At 48.6% G+C, this 22,500-nt stretch overlaps 1 protein-coding gene across 1 annotated transcript in view; it reads right to left on the reverse strand.

Moving 5' to 3' along the window:
* The window catches only part of rftn1b (raftlin, lipid raft linker 1b), a gene marked incomplete at its 3' end in the record, with an annotated part of 73,422 nt that overhangs the window by 5,347 nt on the left and 45,575 nt on the right, over positions 1-22,500 (reverse strand). Inside the window, exons 5-7 of the mRNA XM_080541169.1 lie at positions 20,781-20,984; positions 9,185-9,309; positions 212-315 (exon numbers count right to left, since the gene is read on the reverse strand). Of these exons, the coding sequence (XP_080397295.1) occupies positions 212-315; positions 9,185-9,309; positions 20,781-20,984 (433 nt within the window). The remainder of the gene's footprint in view (positions 1-211; positions 316-9,184; positions 9,310-20,780; positions 20,985-22,500) is intronic.

Below are 22,500 nucleotides of genomic sequence, written 5' to 3' on the forward strand. Positions count from 1 at the left end.
GTAGAGTAAGATGGACAGACGATCGTTTGATCCTAGTGAGATGGGTGTTCTTTGAAATAAAAGGGAGGCCGATTTGTCAAGCAGAGCAGGCGGGCTTCTCAGGTTGAGCAATGGAGGTGGGTGGTCGGTCGGTGAGTTTGTCCACACAGTGTTAGGGTTAGGGCTGGGCTTAATAAGAGTCCATATTAGGAAAGTGAGTGTTCGCTGTTACCTGTTGGCTTTGACGATAGGTGTAGGCAGCACACAGGTGAGTCTCCATCCGTACACAGCTAGAGACTGCAGCAATGGGACATAGTCTGTCTTCACCTGCAAACCCTACAGAGAGAACATACACTCATTAACACATTTACTGTACAGGTAACACTCACACACACACTCACACACACACACACACACACACACACACACACACACACATGCACACACACATCAAACTCTCAGATTCATATCAAACACCTTAACAGATGTTATTATCAACTATGCATGCCAATACATGCATTTCTTATTAGAGACGACTCTTTTGTTGTGTTGTACACTGGTTGCTGTTGAAGACACATACACACACACACACACACACACACACACACACACACACATCAACTCTCTGCTTACGCACGAGGAAGTATGTGTGTGGTTTTTCTATTCTGAACACACCTCTGCGCCAGCCCACAGAGAAACGCCCGCTCGTGTCAGACGTGCAACACAACACGCGACCGTTTACACAGCACACACATGCGCACACACACACACACACACACACACACACACAACACAACACAACACAACAGACAGAGAGCACTCATTCTGCACTTTTTTACTGTTTTACATAAGCTCATAGACCACATACATGATACACGTAAGGGGAAAAAAAACACTAATGCTCATAACGCACACGCCTGCACACACTCATATATAATGCAAGTGGTAGCTATGATCACGCCGCACGTGTTTGGTGATACCTATCACACACAGTCACATGCTATGCATAGCAATAGGCCCTACACAGCACAGCCTAGAGCTCTGCAGCCCTCCCCAGTGTAACCCTCCCCAGTGTACCACCCCCAGTGTACCCTCCCCAGTGTACCCTCCCTAGTGTACCTCCCCAGTGTACCCCTCCCCAGTGTACCATCCCCAGTGTACCCTCCCCAGTGTACCCTCCCCAGTGTACCATCCCCAGTGTACCCACCCCAGTGTACCACCCCAGTGTACCACCCCCAGTGTACCATCCCCAGTGTACCCTCCTTAGTGTACCATCCCCAGTGCAGACACTTCCTTCTCGATTGTTGTTGTGATCCACCACACAGACAAAACAACTTCTCCCCATAGCCACAAACACATACACACACACACACACACACACACACACACACACACAGTAACAACATCTCCCCATAGCCACAAACAGTAACAACATCCCCCAATAGCCACAAAACACACACACACACACACACACACACACTACACACACACACACACACACACACACACACACACACACACACACACACACACACACACACACACACACACACACAGTAACAACATCTCCCCATAGACACAAACAGTAACAACATCTCCCCACAGCCACATACAGACACACAGTAACAACATCCCCCACAGCCACATACAGACACACAGTAACAGCATCCCCCCACAGCCACAGACAGACACACAGTAACAGCATCCCCCCACAGCCACATACAGACACACAGTAACAGCATCCCCCCACAGCCACAGACAGGGCCGCACAGTAACAACTGGCCTCCTTCCACCATTTCAGAAACACTGCACTGGGCTAGAGGGCTCTTTCTGTCTTGTTCTAAGTGTTATTTACATTGGCATTTACCATCCCATAATCCCTTAAGAACTGCAGAGCTGTGTTTTACGGTTTGTTTTGGAACCATTCCCAGAACCGGACACTTTCTCAAACCGATACTTAAGAGCAAAGCGAATTAGGCCATAATTTTGGTGTAGTGGCCCTCCATTCTGAAGAGCTATAGGTTAGAGCAGTCGCGGCATCTTGTTCTGAACTTTCAATCAATATCTGTCACTGAAATGTATTGTACTGCACTTTCTACATAGAGACATGTCACAAAGTGCTTCACTACAAGAACAATACTAAATATAATAAACAACAAACAATATGAACTAACACCGAACACTGAATCATAGACCCCTCGCCCCCAAAAGCACAAGAAATAACATTACTTTGTGGCCAAGCAGTAACATTATATTCTAATCTGTATGATAGATAAAGGCCTAATCTATTATGTGCAAAAACACTGCCAACCAGGTGGTAAAACAGATATGTTCGAGGGTGGGGTGTAATTTGAGGTTTTAAACAAAGGGCAGCATTATCAAGTGTGTGGGTTGGGGGGGTAAGAGGCTGAACGTTGAATAGAGGGCGACAGAGTCAAACACGGTGGGTGGAGCCGAGGTCAGCTCCGAGTTCAAAGTGCACTGAGTTCAGTGAAGGAAAACACAGCCCTATTGTTTTCTCTTTCACTCTTGACTGATTCCTGAGACTAGACATAACAGACAGACAGACGGCTCCTGTTTTTCAGTAAGTCTAAAACACACCTTGATGTATTTTTACCGGCCCTAGTCAGGTCAGGGTCTGGTTAAAAAGTCCTCAAGTATGTCCTTTTTCATTATTTTCCCTCCATATTATGAAAGTGCAGATTGTAAGCAAATGTTTCAAATGACGTGTCATATATTGAAATCTGAAAATAGATTTCAATGTATGAAATGTAGAAAAAAGCAAAGAAGATATGCTTATTTGAATGTTGGTACACCTCAAAACAAATAGCGGAGAAACTCGCTCAGAATCAAAACACGCGCAAAACAGCTGCTAGTAGCTATCAGATAAGAGGACACATCGCTATGAACATCTAACTGGATGTTCAGCACATCACAACATGCTGAGAACACCAACGTACTAAAAACACATAACTACACATAATTAGGTGATCACACAGTCCTTGCTTTTGATCACGTCCTAAAACGTACGTAAGCCATGTATCACTTACCCAGTAGCCTATGGCAGACAAGAAATTAGAAGTATTTAGTGATCGTAAAACAGTTGTTTGTTATATCGAGTGGGCTCTTCAACACTTATTTGCAATATGCAAAAAAACGGAAAACTCATTTAAAAAAAGAAGCTTTTTGCTCATTTGCGCGACTTGAGAATTGCAGGCTTGTGGCCCTTTTCACCAGATCATCACAATCACATTACAAAAAAATATATGATCCAGACTGAACTGCAACGTTCTTAAAAAGGTACATTTAGAACATGTGGGATGACCACATCTCTAGCTACATTGGTTAATGATATTCCTCAGAACATTATTTCACCCTAGTCTTATGAATACAATTCACAGAATGAGCGTTCCTGAAACAAGTTTCAAAAGTCCCTAGGGTGCGCAAATATGATCACATCACCCCCATCCTCAAATCACTTCACTGGCTCCCCGTCTCCCTCAGAATCGAATTCAAGGTCTCCCTCCTCACCCACCAGTGCATCCATGGAACTGTCCCCCCCTACCTCAAGGAACTCCTCCATACCCCTCAGACCTCCTCACGCACCCTCCGTTCTACTGCCACCAACCTCCTCAAGACCCCCAGGACCAAGCTCCGCACCATGGGAGATCGGGCCTTCTGCTCGGCTGCTCCCAGGCTGTGGATTGCTCTCCCTGACCACCTAAGGGCACCACAGTCTGTGGCCTTAAAACCCACCTTTTTAATAGAGCCTTTTTTTACCTTTTAATTGAAAATGTCTATTGTTTTATCTTACTGTTTATAATTGTAGCACTCTGAGATTTCCTATGTAAAGTGCTTTAATAAATAAAATGTATTATTATTATTATTATTACTCCGCATGTCGATACTTGCGAGAAAACATTGATATCTTTAGAAAAGCAATACAGTTGTAATGAAGTCACATCACACCCAATAAACAGTTCACTGTGCAATATGCAATATACCCAGGAAGTCACTCATCCACAACCTATAAGCACTGTCCCCCGTCTAACTCGTCACAGTCTCACGATTGGTCTTTCACTTGCGGCGACAGTGAAAATTGGTCTTTCTAAATCTAGGTCACCTCTTCTCTCACCTCAGAGAGGAAAAAATATATCTTCGCCACAGGCTTTATCCAATCCATACAGTGATCTCTCTGCCACACTGGCTAGACGGCTGTTGACAAGTCAATGTTGACTTTTTTGGGGCTTAGGTGTATTAAAGTTACATCACCTTCAGTGGACTAAAATAGTCCATCTCATGGGAAATACGGTGTCTTTTCACATGATGCAAGTTCGCTGTAACTTTTCCCTAACTAATAATTCAGGGTTTTCTCATATTTTAAAATTCAGTAGAATAACCACTGCATAGTAATTGAGTTCTCAAATATGGCCCCATCAAAATTATGGTATATTTCAGCTTATTACATCAATTCAATCAAGATATAAAAGAGCAAGAAATACTACAGTATAACAGACATGGTAGGTGAATTAGAAGATTGAACACACGCACACACACACACGCACGCACGCACACGCACACACACACACACACACACACACACACACACACACACACACACACACACACAAACACACACACACACGCATGCACGCACACACACACACACACACACACACACACACACACACACACACACACACACACACACACACACACACAGACTCAGACGCACTCAAAGTCTAAAGCTTCCTCTCTGTGTCTGAAAATCGCTCTTCAAAGATTTGTTATTTCCATCGTGGCGCTATGATGTTCCTATCTAATCTTATTTGGACATAATGTGGTTTCTGGTGACTGGAGTGCTGCCCTTCTAAGCCGGGGCTACATACAGCAGCTGGGAGTGAGTGACAACAATGTCAGTGCTGTTAACTCCTCTCACTCGCTGGTGTTTCTAGTCTACGCAGACCTCACGTCTCTGTGTGCCTTCTGGGAAATGGCTAGGCGCTGTTGCGGTAAATTCAATACAGCCAACGATGACTATATTGGATCTGCTTGGCAACTGAAAACAGGACAGCCCTATTGCTTTATGAAGTATACAGAACAACTGGTTTATGTCGTTGTTTTGTGAACCAATAGGCCTATTAGGCCTATACTGTAGAATAGTATACATGACACGTCATTGATTGATGTGATTGATGTGCCATTTAGCTGACGCTTTTACATTTCAATGAGTTTCACATTTCACACATGTTCCAGTATAAATGGTCCCAGTGGGAATCAAACAGATAACCAAAGCGTTGTTAGCGCCATACCAACTGAGCCACAGAGGAATACACGTAACCATGTAATAGTTTCACAGTTAGGTGGAGGTGTTACCCTCATGACACCAGGTGTATTCATCCATGTATGAGGTGCAATAAATTGCAATAAATACATTTATAAGGCAACACGATTGATTTAAAGTTACCCAGATGCTAACCACGTTGTAGCTAATTTGCGTCGTGCAAGGCTTCAACGTAGAGCCCCACGGCAACAAGCGATACACACACAAACATCTACTTGTGTTGACACCACATGTTTTCCCTTTCATAATCTGTCTAGACGCTCACTGTAGGAAATTCAATACCACGCCACCAATGCCTTTCATCCCCCTTTGTGAATAAGAACTAATATTGAGATTTCAGGCAAATCTATAAAGACCCTTCCTTTTCGAGGCCTCAAGGAGAGCACTTTTTTGGGGGGTTGCTGCTCTAAAGCTCAATGATAAGGGGAGGCTTTCATTGCATTATCCCGAGGCTGCGCTCCATATCGATTTTCCTTTGGAGACGAGAGATGACAGCGTGTTCCTAATTTGACTTTCATTGTAGAGGAAATGAGGTGTGACGAGTTATTCATTTGGTGCACTCCATGAACATCTAAAGCATGCCCTATTCAGGTCATTTTTCCTCATGTATTGAAAATTATATTAGCAGTAGGCAACAGCAGCACCGTTATAACATATTTCTTAGCACCTGTAGATATAGGCCTAGTATAGTGATGTGAGAAAATTAGGACACCCTATGAAATATCTTCTTCTTTTTTTTTTTAAGAAGTATGGACATATTTGGTCTTCTTTCAAACAATATCTATAGATAAAGGTGATGTAATTGAACCCAAAACAATGAAGATTTCACTTTGTTATCATTTATATAACAACACATTTACAAAGATTGCCAATTCCTACTGAGGAAAAAGTTAGGACACCCTATGCCCTAATATTGTATTAGCAGTAGGCAACAGCAGCATCTCACAGATATAACATATTTCTAAGCATCTGTGCATATTATTGTCCAGGACCGCTGTTTCTGATTTAATGGTGTGACTAAATATAGACATATGTGTACTGGATATGTAGGATATGTAGGTGTGACTGAAAATAGACATATGTGCACTGGATATGTAGGTGTGACAAAGAAAAATAGCAAGAGACAGTTGTCTTTCATTATAAAAAGGACTTTATATAATATCTCCTCTAAAATAGCTGAAATGGAATGCCTTTAAAACAAGGACTTTATCCAGAGATCCTGAACCATCTAACATCGTCATGTCATCTCAGTACAAAGAGATTGGTCACAATAAGCTATCCTTATCTTCACACACCAAGACAACAAATAACTTCACTACCTATCTTCTGTCAGAGGTTGAAGACCCATCTGTTCAGACTACATCTTGACTGTCCCTCTTAAAGACCTCTTCACCCCCCGCTACCCCCCTGTACAGTGCCTCTACTGTATAATAAATAAATACATCAATAAATAAAAGTAATCCTTCCTTCTTCTAATATACATGGTGACTGCCAATGGCCCCTGGTCCTAGCATAGATTATTTTCTTCTTATGATGATTGATGTATAGATAATTCGCTGACTTTCTTGCTTTGGATAAATGCGTCTGCTAAATGTCAAAAATGTAATGTAAATGAATACTATATAACAAATACAGTAATAACTGTCTATGACATAGAATTAGGGGTTGGAGTCTAGAGAAACGATTCCAAGTTTGTTGACAATTAAAACGAAGCGTTTTGTACAACTAAGCCCCTGAGAAAAAAAACCTTCCAGCTTGTTCATATTGATTTGTCCTCGGTGAAGCAGCTTGTTTTCCTGTTTTCCATGCCCATAAATCCAACCACCTGTCAGTCTCTCATCTAGATGAGCGTGAGAGCGCTGGGGAAAGATCTCCTAATCAATATTCAACATCATTTTTCAGCGTAATTATTCTGGCACCAAAACAGCAATGAGTGATGAACCTTCGCATTTTAATATTAAGCAGTTATCACAATCACAATGCATGTTGCTGATCATCCTTCGTGAAGAAGAGTTATCAAGAAAAGGTCGGGTTTTTGCAGATCACTCAAGTGTAAGGTTTCTTGGTAAAGCCCAGGGAAAGGACTTGATTGGATTTATTGAAATTGTATGAAGTTCTTAACCATTTCACTTTATTGTCCTTTCTGGAGTGCTTAACACTTAATCAGCCATGAGGGGTTAAAAGAAAGAGTTATATCTTTGCACTCGATCAAATTTCAGGACCTCCTTTCATGACTTTTCCTAGATATGTGCGTTCTACCTCCCAGTATCCTTACATTTTCAAAATAACATAAGCTAATATAAAGCTATTTTGCAGTTTTTCTGTGTAGGAAGCAGGCTAATTTACAAGGCGGCCAACTAGTGGTCGTTGTGTGTAAATAGCAGCTTGAGCATTGTAAAGAGGGGCTCCCAAGGCGGCTCTTTTAGTAGGTAAAAAAGGCGCGGCTGTTCGAGTGTTAAAAGGTCTTGTCATAAATGCACTTCTCTGTTGTTGAAGCAAGAGTTGCTCTACTACCGCTACAACGGTATTTCCTTCCACAGTATTCCCATTCATTCAAAAAGGATGGAAGGGTATTGTGATGTCAGGGGTTAAATTGTGTGTTTTGGAGCCAAGTTCCTTTAACGGGCACATGGTCATCAAAGCTGAGGTGGACAATGAGAGTCACATTTAGCGCACAAAAGTCTTTTCACACTTGGACAGCCCCAGGGCTAGGAAGTCTAAATTCGATTACTTTGATATCATCAGCACACACACACACACACACACACACACACACACGCACATACGCATGCACTCACACACACACACGCACGCACGCACGCACGCACACACACACACACACACACACACACACACACACACACACACACACACACACACAGCACACAGCACACAGCACACAGCACACACACAGACACACACATCCAGCACGCACAACCACAGAATTCCCGATACCCTTCAGAAGTAGACAGAAATCAATTTCCAACTCGGATTTGAGCAAACTGGGGACCTAATCGCTGGGCAGATAAGGGGCATGTTTGCTGCAGATAAGACAAGCCACTGTGACACGTGTCCCATAAATTCAGATTTTTCCTTCTAGGTCACTTGTTGGAAACATTTCCGAGTGAGTGACAACTATTCAACATGTAAAAACACCCTGCAGACATGTAAAAACACCCTGGCAGCCATGTAAAAACACCCTGCAGACATGTAAAAACACCCTGCAGACATGTAAAAACACCCTGCAGACATGTAAAAACACCCTGCAGACATGTAAAAACACCCTGCAGACATGTAAAAACACCCTGCAGACATGTAAAAACACCCTGCAGACATGTAAAAACACTCTGCAGACATGTAAAAACACCCTGGCAGACATGTAAAAACACCCTGCAGACATGTAAAAACCCCTGCAGACATGTACAAACCCCTGCAGACATGTAAAAACACCCTGGCAGACATGTAAAAACACCCTGCAGACATGTAAAAACACCCTGGCAGACATGTAAAAACACCCTGGCAGACATGTAAAAACACCCTGCAGACATGTAAAAACCCCTGCAGACATGTAAAAACACCCTGGCAGACATGTAAAAACACCCTGCAGACATGTAAAAACCCCTGCAGACATGTAAAAACACCCTGGCAGACATGTAAAAACACCCTGGCAGACATGTAAAAACACCCTGCAGACATGTAAAAACACCCTGCAGACATGTAAAAACACTCTGCAGACATGTAAAAACACCCTGGCAGACATGTAAAAACACCCTGCAGACATGTAAAAACACCCTGCAGACATGTAAAAACACCCTGCAGACATGTAAAAACACCCTGCAGACATGTAAAACCCCCACTCACATCGATGACGGTCCACTGCTCCACCACGATGGCGTCGTACGTGGTGGCGGCGGCGGTCACGCTCGGCTCTCCCTCTGTCCCCTCCTGGAAGATGAAGACGCTTTCCACCGACTTAGGCAGCAAATCTGCAGAGAACGGAGAGAGGAGAGAGAGGGTGGCCGTGAAATAGCATTTACAGGACGGAGGAGGGCGTCTGTCTCGCCCTCCTTCCCCGAGCCTCTAGGCCAGGAGGAAACAGTAATGACATTACCCATCCAACCAGCTCGCCCACACGACGGGTCATTTATTACACCGGCTTCAGCGTGTACCATTTGTTAAAGCAAGGATGAGTTATGGATTATGTAGAGTGACAGACCAAGAGAAAGGAGGATGTGGGGAGGGGGGGACGGACGGACGGACTGATGGACGGACGGACGGACGTTTTTCTTTCGGGAAAGAAGCTGGAGAGAGGAAGAGACATAAAGATGGCAGATGCGTAGATACAGTACATGGGTAGGCGGTCGGAGGGAGTTTACAGGGAGATCAGTCTGAAAATGAAGACGCTGTGAAATTACAGCTCGGTCCAGACGCAGACACAATTGATGTCTATAAAAAGGGCTTTGTTTAGAATCCAATTCATTAGAACCCCCTGTCCCCCCTCCACCGAGTACAACCCGAGTTGTCTGGCGTCACAGAGAGAGAGAGAGAGAGAGAGAGAGAGGGCCACTGGAAAGCCAAGCTCTCCCTCGCCATCACATGCCTGTTGTTATTCCATTGAACAGTGCAGACCCCCTCCCACAATCCCCCCCCCCCCCCCCCCCCCCCCCCCCCCCCCCTCCAGACCAGGCCTCTCTCTTGGCCTGAGTGCTTTCTCATTACTTCTGCACCATTTACACACTAATACAGTTTGTGCGGTCCCAGGCTCTGCCATGAGACACTCCACATTTCATTACTCTGTCCTAATAACGGGGCAACGAGGGGTGGCTGGAGAGACGGGTGGAGGGGGGAGGGGGAGGGGGAGGTGGGGGGGGGGAGACAGGCTCCTTTATTTTCTGCCCAGAAAACCCATTTAGGGGCTCGGCGCGCTCAATTGAAGACATCTCTCAGACATCTCTCGCCTCTTTTCAAATACAGACATTGTCGTTGTTCATTCCCCCACTCCTCCTCCTCCTCCTCCTCTTTATACCACCCCTCCATCCCTCCATCCCTCCATCCCTCCGTCATTCATCAGCCACCCCTGCTTGGCGTATAATTGGAAAGCCCTCTCGGAGATTGGGTTGGCCCTGATTGTTCCCTGCCGTTGCACCGGGATCACTCAGGTGAGATGCACACAGGGATTCTGTCTCTCTGCTTTAGGAGAAACACGCAGTCTCTTGGCATAACACTGGCAGACACAGAGCTGGGGGGGGGGGCAGACATAGAGCTGGAGGGGTGTGGGGGCAGACACAGAGCTGGAGGGGGGTGGGGGCAGACACAGAGCTGAGGGAGGGCCAGGAACGCAGGAACGACAAAGGGGGGATGGGGACAGGGGGCGTCACAGATAACGTAAACATTATGTCGAGTCTATTGACTGAGGGGGCGTATCGAGTGGAACAGAGGCTTGTTGACAGCGGTTGTTTTCATCCCGCGACGAGACAATGGATTGTTTTTGACTGTTGAGTACCTGCTCCAGGCACTCGAGGTTGACACACACTGAGCTAGCCCCATGCAAATAATACATCTTACATCCCCAAGACAGACAGAGAAAGTGACAGACAAGGAACCGCCGGATGATACAGAATGACAAAGACTTGACGAGGAGATACTAGCAAGAGTGGCAACTCCTGACACAGACTTGACACAGGAGCACCAGACACCCGGCGCAGTGGAGTGACAACTAAGTGGCAGGGAGAGAGAGTGGACTGAAACGAGACACACTGACTGACTGACTCTAGGTTGACAGTGACACAGACTTTGGGATCTCAGAGAGTGGCAGAGACAGGGGGGGGGGGGAGGAGGGACTGGAGGGGAGGGGGGGAGCGGAGGGGAGGGGTGGACCTGTGGGAGTCCCGTTGACCGAGGGAAGACACCGAGTGACCCCTGCCCAGAATCATAACATGATTTAAACATTGTGCTTAGAAAGTGCCGGAGAGTAAAATACAGCAGACAGGGCTGTGACAGCTTATCTATATTTTAAAAGGGGCCTGCCAGGAATCCGGAGACAGTGAGAGATGGAGAGGGAGATAGAGAGAGAGAGAGAGATGGAGAGAGAGAGAGAGAGATGGAGAGAGAGAGAGATGGAGAGAGAGAGAAAGAGAGAGAGAGATTGAGAGATAAGTAGATAGAGAGAGAGAGAGAGAGAGAGAGAGAGAGAGGGAAGAGAGAGAGAGAGAGAGAGAGAGAGAGAGAGAGGGAGCGGGGTTATGTGTGAGGATTGGACGAGGCTCTACCCTTCTGAGCCAAAGGTGTGAGCACTTGGGGCAACGTACCTGTGGTTGCCAGGCAAACTTTTGGTTGTAGCTAAGGGCCTTTGAGGAATAATATTATGCCTGGGAAGGCATACTGCACCCTGCCTTACACACACAAAGATATACTCCCACAAGCTGGTAGACGGCGTATTATCTCCTGGCTTGGTTAGACACTAGGAGGGAGAATGCTCTCTAGATTTAGCTTAACACACACACACACACACACACACACACACACACACACACACACACACACACACAGGCCTCCTTGCTCTAATTCCATATCCAGTCTAATTTGTCTCTCAAAAAAGCGCATCGCGCATCGTTTCCCCCCCAAAAATTATTTTCGCAGTAAAGTAATACCTTATTGGAATTTCATATTCATGGAATCTCTTTCTCCTTGGGCTTGCCTGCATATAGAAAGCCCTGGCACTGCCTGTCGTGCATATGAATGGCTCAATGTCCCACAAAGCCGGGCTAAGAATCCTCATTGTGGGGCTGCAGATAGTTTAAGCTACAGTAAGAATAACAAAGGAAAACTCCCTGTCAACACCATTAGTGTCAATTCACCAGTAAACAAACTCATTCGCCTGTCAGAACTCACATGGAACAGTAGCTGTGTAAGAGTGTGTGTAAGTGTGTTGTGAGAGTGTGTGTGTGTGTGTGTGAGTGTGAGTGTGGTGTGTGTATGTGTGTGTGAGTGAGTGTGTATCTCTGTATGTGTATGTATGTCTGTAAGTGAGTGTGTGTGTGAGTGTGTTGTGTGAGTGTCTCTGTATGTGTGTGTATGAGGATGTGTGTGTCTGAGTGTGTTGTGTGTATATGAGTGTGTGTGTGTGTGTGTGTGTGTATTTCTCTGTATGAATGTGTGTGAGTGTTTGTGCGTGGTGTATGTGTGTCTCTGTATGTGAGTGTGTCCCTGTATATGTGTGTCTCTGTATGTGTGTGTGTCCCTGTATGTGTGTGTCTTTGTATGTGTGTATGAGTGTATGTGTGTGTGTATGTGTGACACACTGGGGTATGAATGTTTAATGTGCGTCTCATGACGCCGGGGCCAATTGCGTAGGAGGAGCCCAGCCGCTGGCGCTGGATCTGCAAATTCAATAAGGGTCTAATATACCCCCCCCCCCCCAACGCTGGCCCGCCCCCCCCGACGCTGGCCCAGCCTGAGCTCCCTGAGCCCCCTCCCACCTGTCTCACGCCTAGCCACGGCGGGATATTAAACAGGACTGTTACCCCCCCCGCTGCCCTCCTCCACCTTCCCTCCACACCACCATCACCCCCTCCTCCACCTCCCCTCCACACCACCACCACCCCCTCTTCTCCTCCACACCACCACCACCACCCCCTCCTCCACCACTTCCCTCCACACCGCCACCACCGCCGCCCCTCCACACCACCACCACCACCCCCTCCTCCGCCTCCCCTCCACACCACCACCACCACCGCCACCCCCTCCTCCACCTTCCCTCCACACTACCACCACCATCACACCCTCCTCCTCCTTCCCTCCACACCACCACCACCCCCTCCTCTGCCTTCCCTCCACACCACCACCACCCCCTTCTCCACCTTCCCTCCACACCACCACCACCCCCTCCTCCCCTTTCCCTCCACACCACCGCCACCACCGACGCCTTCTCAAGCTGAGCTTCACCATGGAAACCCTTCTCTTCAGGGGGAAGAGGGCGTGAGGAGACAGCGTCTGTGTGTGTTTGTGTGTGTGAGTGTGCGAGTGTGTGTGTGTGTGTGCGTGTGTGTGTGTGTGAGTGTGTGAGTGTGTGTGTGTGTGTGTGTGTGTGCGTGTGTCCCACTGGGCCATCTCAGGCAGTCAACAGCTAAACACAGAAGGGAGGAGGTGGCGACGTTTAGGAAAAGGGCAGTAGAGCAGAGGGAATACATGAATATGGATGTATAGCCAACATGGATATGAGCGAAGATGCGTAGGACTGTGGACACGGATAACGAGAACAGCAAACCAAGCACAGCGCAGTGGAGTTATGGTTCTAACTATACATTACATAAGCCAATTCCACGGTGTTTAATCACGGGCTTATCCTGTGAGATCTTAAGTTAATAAGTACATACAGTACAGTATATATCACTGCATCGTTCTTACCAGTGTTGATTTCATTTTCAGAGAGATAACAAAAAAGAGTTCGAGTTAAAGCTGCATACAAGTTTGTTATTGTACATGGTTTTTCCATAGGTCGCTCAGAACAAATCGACTAGTGATGTGTTGAAGAAAGAAGTAGAAAAGAGCAGGAAAGTGGAAGGAAAGCACAGCGGATAACAACATAATTTACAACAGAGCAGAACGACTGAAGAGAGGGGACCAATTTCAAAGGAAAACACCATAACAACAAAGACACATAAGGACATAAACACAATGCAACACAGTCTCCTAATTCATCCTAACAGTACGCATTCCCAATTACGTTTGCTGGTCAAAGCATTGCGGAGATTTTCGGTCCGATACGTCTGAAGATAGGCTACGCGAGGCGTGAGGCGGAAGTGAATTTGTGCGACTTCGCGATTTTACACAAAGTGTGATTTGGTCCAGGAATAGGCTTAAGCCTGGGGGGGGGGGGGGGGGGGTTCTCGACGAGATTGCAGTTTTTGATTGAGGGGTGGTAGCTTGCGCTAAATTGACGGAAAGGTGTGGCCCCAAGTAACCGCATAGACTGCTTATGCCAGGGGCCAGCCCTGCAGGGGTTAGTATTAGACATAAAAAAAAAATAAAAATCTGAGTGTTGTAGTGACTACATTATGGGTTCATGTTCTCCTCTTACTGTTGGTTGTGTAGTGGGAGGGAACCAGTTCTGGCACTAGGGGCAGAGGGGAGGATTATTAACGTTGCAACTTCCTGTTTAGACACAACAGTTTTGGTGATCTATTTTCTGGTCCTGTACTGAGAGTACAAGTTGTTATTTTGATTAAACAGTTATCATTACGTTGCCTACGTCTTTCCTTTTTCCTCCGGCACTACACTGGTGACCCCGACGTGGATTTTTGTTAACGTAATTGTGTACAAAAACCAGCGAACGAACATTACAATCCTGCAAAATGTCCGGGCGAGGAAGACGTTCAAACCAGCGGCAGCCATCACCATCCCCTGTCAGGGTAACGCGTGGTGCGCACACTCCCACTCTCAAGCTACCAGAGTTCTGGGACTCAACGCCTGCTGCATGGTTTGCTATTGTAGAGGCACATTTCAACAAAAGTGACATCGATGACGACGACGACCGGTACAACCATGCTGTGGCAATGTTGGGCAGCTCCACCGCAGCTCGAGTGGTAGGTTTTTTGTCTGCTCCCCCGACGACGAACAAATATGAGCGCCTCAAGGCCCTGCTTCTAGAGACATTTGAACTGTCCACTGCGGAGAGGGTGCGTCGCCTATTTGCCATGTCGGACTTGGGTGACGAGAGGCCTTCTGCGCGCATGGAGAGGATGCTAAACCTGCTCGGTACAGAAGACCCCATGATCCTCTTCACAGAGCTGTTCATGCGCACATTGCCAGCTCAAGTTAGGATGGCGCTGGCCAACACCGCCATCATGGAGCCCCGCGCCCTGGCCAGGGAGGCGGACCGGTTCGTCTTGGCCATGCCTCAACGGTCCCCCGACCTGCTCGCTCCCGCGGCCGCCCCGCCACCCGACCGTCGCAGGAGAGCGAAGGATGACGCCAGACCTTCTGGCCAGCAGGGTAACGCTGCGGGCCATTGTTTCTACCACGCCACTTTTGGCGCCAAGGCCAAACGGTGCCGCTCACCCTGCACCTTCGGACCGACGGGAAACGGCGGGGCCGGCACTCAGTAGTGGCCCTGAGCGCTGGCGTCACCAACAGGCTGCTCTTCATACAAGACACCGCCTCTGGTCGCAGTTTCCTTTGTGACACAGGTGCCCAGTGGAGCATCATTCCGGCAGAGAGATCGGATGTGGCGAAGGAGGAGCGTGGTCCGCAGTTGGCAGGCGCGGACGGCACACCTATCTGCTCTTATGGCACTAGGGCGGTGGACGTGTGCTTCGGAGGGCAATGCTTTTCGTGGGATTTTGTCATAGCGGCTGTCACATTTCCCCTCCTTGGTGCGGATTTTCTGTGCGCCCACAACCTGTTGGTGGACGTGGGGAACAGGCGCCTGGTCAACTCACAGACTTTTGCTTCCTTCGCCTGTACGCAGGGGGAGGCGGTCTACAGCGGGTGGTCCAATACGCTCGCCGAAAGTGACCAGTACCTTCGGCTGCTCGCCGAATTCCCCGACCTTACCAAGCCCACCTTCTCCGCGCCCACGGTGAAACACGGAGTGGAGCACCACATCGAGACCGAGGGGCCTCCCCTCCACGCCAGGGCCAGGCGCCTCAACCCGGAGAAGCTGGCCATCGCCAGGGCGGAGTTTGCGCATATGGAGCAGGTGGGCATCGTTCGGCGCTCGAGCAGCCCCTGGGCGTCTCCCCTGCACATCGTCCCTAAGTCAGACGGCGGGTGGCGCCCATGTGGGGACTACCGCCGCCTCAACGACGCGTCCAAGCCTGACCGCTACCCGGTCCCACATGTCCAGGACTTTTCAGCGAACCTGGCAGGCAAACGCTTCTTCTCCAAAGTGGACCTGGTACGGGGGTACCATCAGGTGCCGGTGCACCCCGAGGACGTCCCTAAGACGGCCGTAATCACGCCATTTGGACTCTTCGAGTTTCTGCGGATGCCGTTCGGCCTGAAGAACGCGGCGCAGACCTTCCAACGCCTCATGCACTCGGTGCTCCGGGACCTACCATTCCTCTTCGTCTACTTGGATGACATCCTCGTCGCAAGCACCACGGAGGAGGAGCACCTGTCCCACCTCCGGGCCCTTTTCACACGGCTCAGCCAACATGGGCTGATTGTCAATCCGGCGAAGTGTGAGTTCGGACGGAACACCATCGACTTTCTCGGGCACCGGGTCTCCGCAGAGGGGGTGACCCCCCTCCCCTCGAAGGTGGAAGCTGTCGCTGCTTTCCCGCGCCCCAGCACAATCAGCGAGCTCAAGGGGTTCATCGGGATGGTAACCTTCTACTATCGCTTCCTCCACCACATCGCTCACATCCTGCGGCCTCTGTACGATGCCCAGAAGGGCAAGACTCTGAAGCAGCCGGTGGACTGGACGGCGGAGCGTGTCAAAGCCTTTCAGGACACCAAGGCGGCCCTGGCCCGCGCTGCCATGTTGGCCCACCCCTCGCCCTCGGCACCCACTGCTCTCACCACGGACGCCTCTGACTTTGCTGTGGGAGCGGTGTACGAACAGTGGGTTGGGGACGCCTGGCAGCCTCTTGCATTCTTCAGCCGCCAGCTGTCTCCCAGAGAGCAAAGGTACAGCACATTCGACAGGGAGCTCCTCGGGCTGTGGCTTGCTGTCAGACACTTCCGTTTTTTACTGGAGGGCCGCGAGTTTACGGCCTACGTGGACCACAAGCCACTCACGCACGCCATGTCCAAGGTGGCGGAGCCGTGGTCCGACCGCCAACAGCGCCAGCTCGCCTACATATCCGAGTTCACCACAGACATCCAGCACGTTGCTGGGAAGTCCAACCAGGTCGCGGATTGTCTCTCCAGGGCGGTGGTTGGTGCGGTCCAACTGGGTTTAGACTACGCGCGCATGGCTGCAGACCAGGCCGCCGACCCCGCCGTCCAGGCTCTCAAGTTGTCGGACACAGGACTGCGCCTAGAAGAGGTGGTTTTCGGTGACGCAGGGGCCACGCTCCTGTGCGACGTCTCCATGGGTCAGCCACGACCGGTGGTCCCCGCCAACTGGAGGCGCCCCGCCTTCGAGGCGATACACGGCTTGTCTCACCCTGGTAGGAAACCGTCCTCACGGCTGGTGTCAGAGAAATTCGTCTGGCATGGGCTCAAGAGGGATGTGAGGGCCTGGGTAGACACGTGCATCGCCTGCCAGCGCGCCAAGGTGCATCGACACGTCAAGGCCCCCCTGGAGCAGTTCTCTGTGCCTGAGCGGAGGTTCGATCATGTAAACGTGGACCTGGTAGGGCCGCTGCCCCCCTCGCACGGATACACCTATCTCTTTACCATGGTGGACAGGACGACTCGCTGGCCGGAGGCAGTTCCGCTCTCCTCAACGACAGCCCCCGACCTGGCCCGGGCGTTCATCGCGGTGTGGGTCTCCCGCTACGGCACCCCTGCTGATCTCTCCTCTGACCGTGGCTCACAGTTTACTTCAGAGCTGTGGGCAGCGGTGGCGGAGAATCTGGGGGTCAAGCTCCACCGCACAACCGCCTATCACCCGCAGGCGAACGGGCTCTGTGAGCGTTTCCATCGATCCATGAAGGCCGCCCTTCGAGCCAGCCTCACGGACAGCAACTGGCTTGACAAGCTGCCGTGGGTCATGCTGGGGCTCAGGACAGCGCCTAAGGAGGACCTCCAGTCGTCGTCCGCTGAGCTGGTGTTTGGACAGCCGCTGCGGGTCCCCGGTGACTTCATTCCCAAGTCAACGGAGCCCTGGTCCGCCGCCGCTCAGCGCGCCTCCCTGCTGGACAGCGCCAGGACCTTCGTCCCGGTCCCGACTACGCAGCATGGTGTCCCTACTTCGAGGGTGCCCCCGGAGCTGCACTCAGCGAGGTTCGTTTTCATTCGTCATGATGGCCACAGGACTCCACTACGCCCTCCTTATGACGGGCCTTTCCGTGTCATCGAGGCCGGAGCCAAGAACTTCATGGTTGACATGGGGGGTAGGCCTGAGTGTGTGTCCGTTGATCGCCTCAAACCGGCCCACTTGGACCTTGAACTGCCCCTGGACTTGGCCCTGCCACCGCGCAGAGGCCGGCCTCCAGTCCTACCTCCCCTGCCGCGCCCTGGCCATTCCCCCCTCCGACCCCGACAACCCCCCGCAGCTCGCGAGCCCCCGGTCGTCACTGCCCCCCGTCCTTCCCTGCAGGAGGACGTGATGGGCGATGTCACACCTCCTCCCGCACCTCCTGACTTTACCTACGATCGTAGGGGCCGGGCCATACGCCCTCCTCGCCGTGAGGATTTCCAATATTGAGGTGAACACTGGGGGGGCTGGTGTAGTGACTACATTATGGGTTCATGTTCTCCTCTTACTGTTGGTTGTGTAGTGGGAGGGAACCAGTTCTGGCACTAGGGGCAGAGGGGAGGATTATTAACGTTGCAACTTCCTGTTTAGACACAACAGTTTTGGTGATCTATTTTCTGGTCCTGTACTGAGAGTACAAGTTGTTATTTTGATTAAACAGTTATCATTACGTTGCCTACGTCTTTCCTTTTTCCTCCGGCACTACAGTGTGGCAGTCGCACTCATATTTTTCATTTTATTGGACAGATGCAGTGAAGACAGACAGGGAAGTAAGGAGAAGAAGGGAGAGAGGGCATGTCAGCAGGGCATGGGCCGGATTCGAACGACATGGGCAGATGCCGACATGGGCATATGTGTGCACTGTAGACAGCAGTGCTAGACCACTGGACCACCCCAGGCCACAGGCATTCACTTTGAATGGTTATGCTAAGGGGAAGTTGTCAGAGGAAGGCATTTTGGCAAACACTAGTACAATTGGGAACAGGTATTATCGTGTACAGGTACACAATTTGAGTAGGAGACCAGTCTGCCATAAGAGAAGAGCCGATAAAACACACCGATTTATTGAAGCGCTATCAACAACAACGACGACATGACAGACAGAGAGTGGAGGCACTTGTAGTAGTGCACTTAATACAATTCCCTCCTGTGTAACTGTCACGATGATCTCCAATCACACTGAGTGTCGTTGTCACTGACACGCCACGTCTTTTTTTTTTTATCATGGCGTTTTTTACAACCGAGCCGGTGGCCTTGATGTTTTTACGGGGAGGAGACCGTCTCCAGTGTCGGGTCGGGCAGAGTTTCTCCTAATGAATTCCGAAATGGATTTCAAAGAGGTGCTAAATTTGGAGACGTCTGCTGAGGCGAGCGCGGGGTTCTCTGGGTTCTCAGGCTTGTTAAAACAAGCAGCTCCGCCGTTTGATGCAATTAGCTACTTTACAACAAATGTGGGATGCTGCTCTGGCTTTGATATCGCCCCACTCACGGATCCCACGAGGTTTGCACAAACCTCCAGCACTCACCTATACAAACATCTGTTTTTTTGGAAATGGTTTGCGCTGTTTCCATGTTGTCAGGCTTGCTGTTTCCCCCCCTGCACACCAGTATACTTGCGATTTCAGATTTTTGGGCTGATATTTCCGAAGCAAAGCTCTCTGCAAATCTAAATGTACTTTTACTGCACAACCATGTCAGTAAAATAAAACATGCATATCTTAAGTACACATAAAATATGCAAAATATATTAGAAGAGAAATGAATTATAATAATACGCTTCATTACTCTATTTTCTCTACATATGCAAGGATGCACTAATTCGCTATCAGGTTCATTATCTGTGTTTCAGAGTCGCTGTTGCGTTCACTTTTGAAGATTAATGAATTATGACTCTTATTTACTAAGGCTGGTTTATTTCACCACCATCAGAATTAAGCAGCATACCCCAGAGCCTAGCTGCACTGAGGGGGAGAGCACTAGACAAAACAAACCAACCACGGAAGAGTTTCAAAAGGGATGCGGAACCACTGCCATACAGTACATTAATGTTTCACAGACGAGGCTTAAGACTAATCCTAGACTAAAAAGCATCGACAATGGAGATTTTACATTGAAAGTGTGGTATATTTTGTGGGGTATTTAATGTGTGACAAAGGAACATTCCCTCTCTCCCTTTCCACCCAGAAGCTCATTACCAACCATCAGGAGTGCTGTAAACTGTAATGTACATTTTTTTATTGAATAAATAGTCCTAACTCAGAAGGGTTACTCGTGATCTATATCTTTAAAGTCAAGATACTTCAAAAGTGTGATTTTACTCCAGGACGAGGCTTAAACCTCTGTGAAACCAGCCCTGAGTTTTCGTTGTAGTCTGGGATGTCATCGTTTGTGACTTACTGGTACATTGTCTTTTCATTTATTTTTGTCAACTGTGTTACTTATTTCATGCACGGGTGAAACAAGACAGCTACGACAGAGCCGAAATGTGAGGAGGATAAATATGACTGCACTATCTGTTACCTATTACCCCAAAATCTGATATTCAGCTCTTCAAGGTTTGTCAGGTGGATTTAGGGGTGTTTTGTGTACCGTTGTCGTTGCCCAGGTGGAAGTATCCATCGACGAGCGACGCTCCGTTGTTGAAGTGCTGGGTCATGTGATCGAGCCAGTTGGCCTCCACTCCTCTGACCCCCTCGTCCCGAAGCTGAACCCTCAGTGGAACCTTCACTGTGAAGTACTTCAGCTGGCTCTCACGGACCGCTGGGCGGTTGAACAGGGCTAGCAGCTCCACGCCTGACACAAACACAAAACACAGGTGTGAATAAAACACATTACGGCATGCTGTGACACCTAAGAGTTGATTTATAATCCATAACCCTAAGAGTTCACACATGGTCTGGTAACAGATGCGATTTCTGAAATGTAACACAGTTGACAGACACGCTTTATAAAGGAGGTGATTCATACCAAACATTTTAAAACAACGAAAGTCTTTTCATTTTTCATGCCACACCGGAGGCTTGTGGTTCAACTGAAATGATTGTAATTCAGCATTGAGAAATGTACAGAAATATGGATGCACTTCTGCTTCGGCAGGAGCTATTTAAATCAAGACATTTTCTCTTTTTTAATGCAAATGACTCTCTGTGTTGTTCCAATGCAAACCAGATGGAGGGCCAGAATGTGCTATTCTTCCACCCACCCATGCACACAGGCACAGACACAGACAGTCACACACACACACAGACAAACACACACACACACACACACACACACACACACTCACACACACACACACACACACACACACACACACACACACACACACACACACACTCAGGGGGGAGCGTTTCATCAGAGGGGACCATGGCTCAGTTGCTCTGTCAATCCGTCAGACAGACACCCAGGAAGAATGAATCATTTATTACCATTTTGTTTCTGGCTTGCCTGACTGATGTGACAGCTGGCCACCAAATTCCCCCAAATCTTGTCATTGGCCACACGTCGGAGCAACAGAACCGCATCTGAATTACCATAACGGACCAGAAACTTCCTTGCACAACGTTATAGTCACTAAAAATATATTGCAAACGAAGCTAAGTCAACATAACTCTTAACACTCTCCATAAATTTCCACCTTTCCTGGCAAAAAAAGCCAATTGAAATGCAGTGTTCATAGTTGGAAAGATAAGCTTTGTAATGTTTACTTGTTCAAGGACATCAGCTTTGAGCGACGGCTACTGTTCTATCTGTCCAGCGTACTGTATGTGTCCTGACGGGTCTTACACCCAGCACTCGAGTTGAGGGGGGATGAGGGGGGATGGCATCCCCCCTGAAATAAAAACAGTCAAAATCATCCCCCTTCTAAAACTGCCATCCCCCCTTTCCATCCCTTATGTCATTTTATCAATGAACGTGGTATTACTGCTATTTCAACATTTAGTTTCGCGCATATTGAGTAAAATACTGTGGGCAAGGAGGGGGCACGCACATATGCCATTTTTACCAAGTCACTGACACTGAAGTCACTGATGCTGTGGGGATGCTAAAATTGTCCCCATAAGATAAAATCCACCATCCCCCTTGATTTTCTTTTACAACTTGAGTACTGACTACACCTGACGCATCACAGGGCGATGCATTTGACTTAATGAATTATATATGTAGCTGGCATGTATGTACTGGCAAGGTCAAGTGTGGGATGGATGGGAGTTAGGTACGGGAGCCATGGACCACTAACCATTCCCACATGATGAGAAATTGCAACTGACTGCAATTTAGGTGTCAGGGCATGAAGGTTAAACAAATA

This window comes from Nansenia antarctica (assembly GCF_963989245.1).
Source record: "Nansenia antarctica genome assembly, chromosome: 10".
Classification (NCBI taxonomy): Eukaryota; Metazoa; Chordata; class Actinopteri; order Argentiniformes; family Microstomatidae; genus Nansenia; species Nansenia antarctica.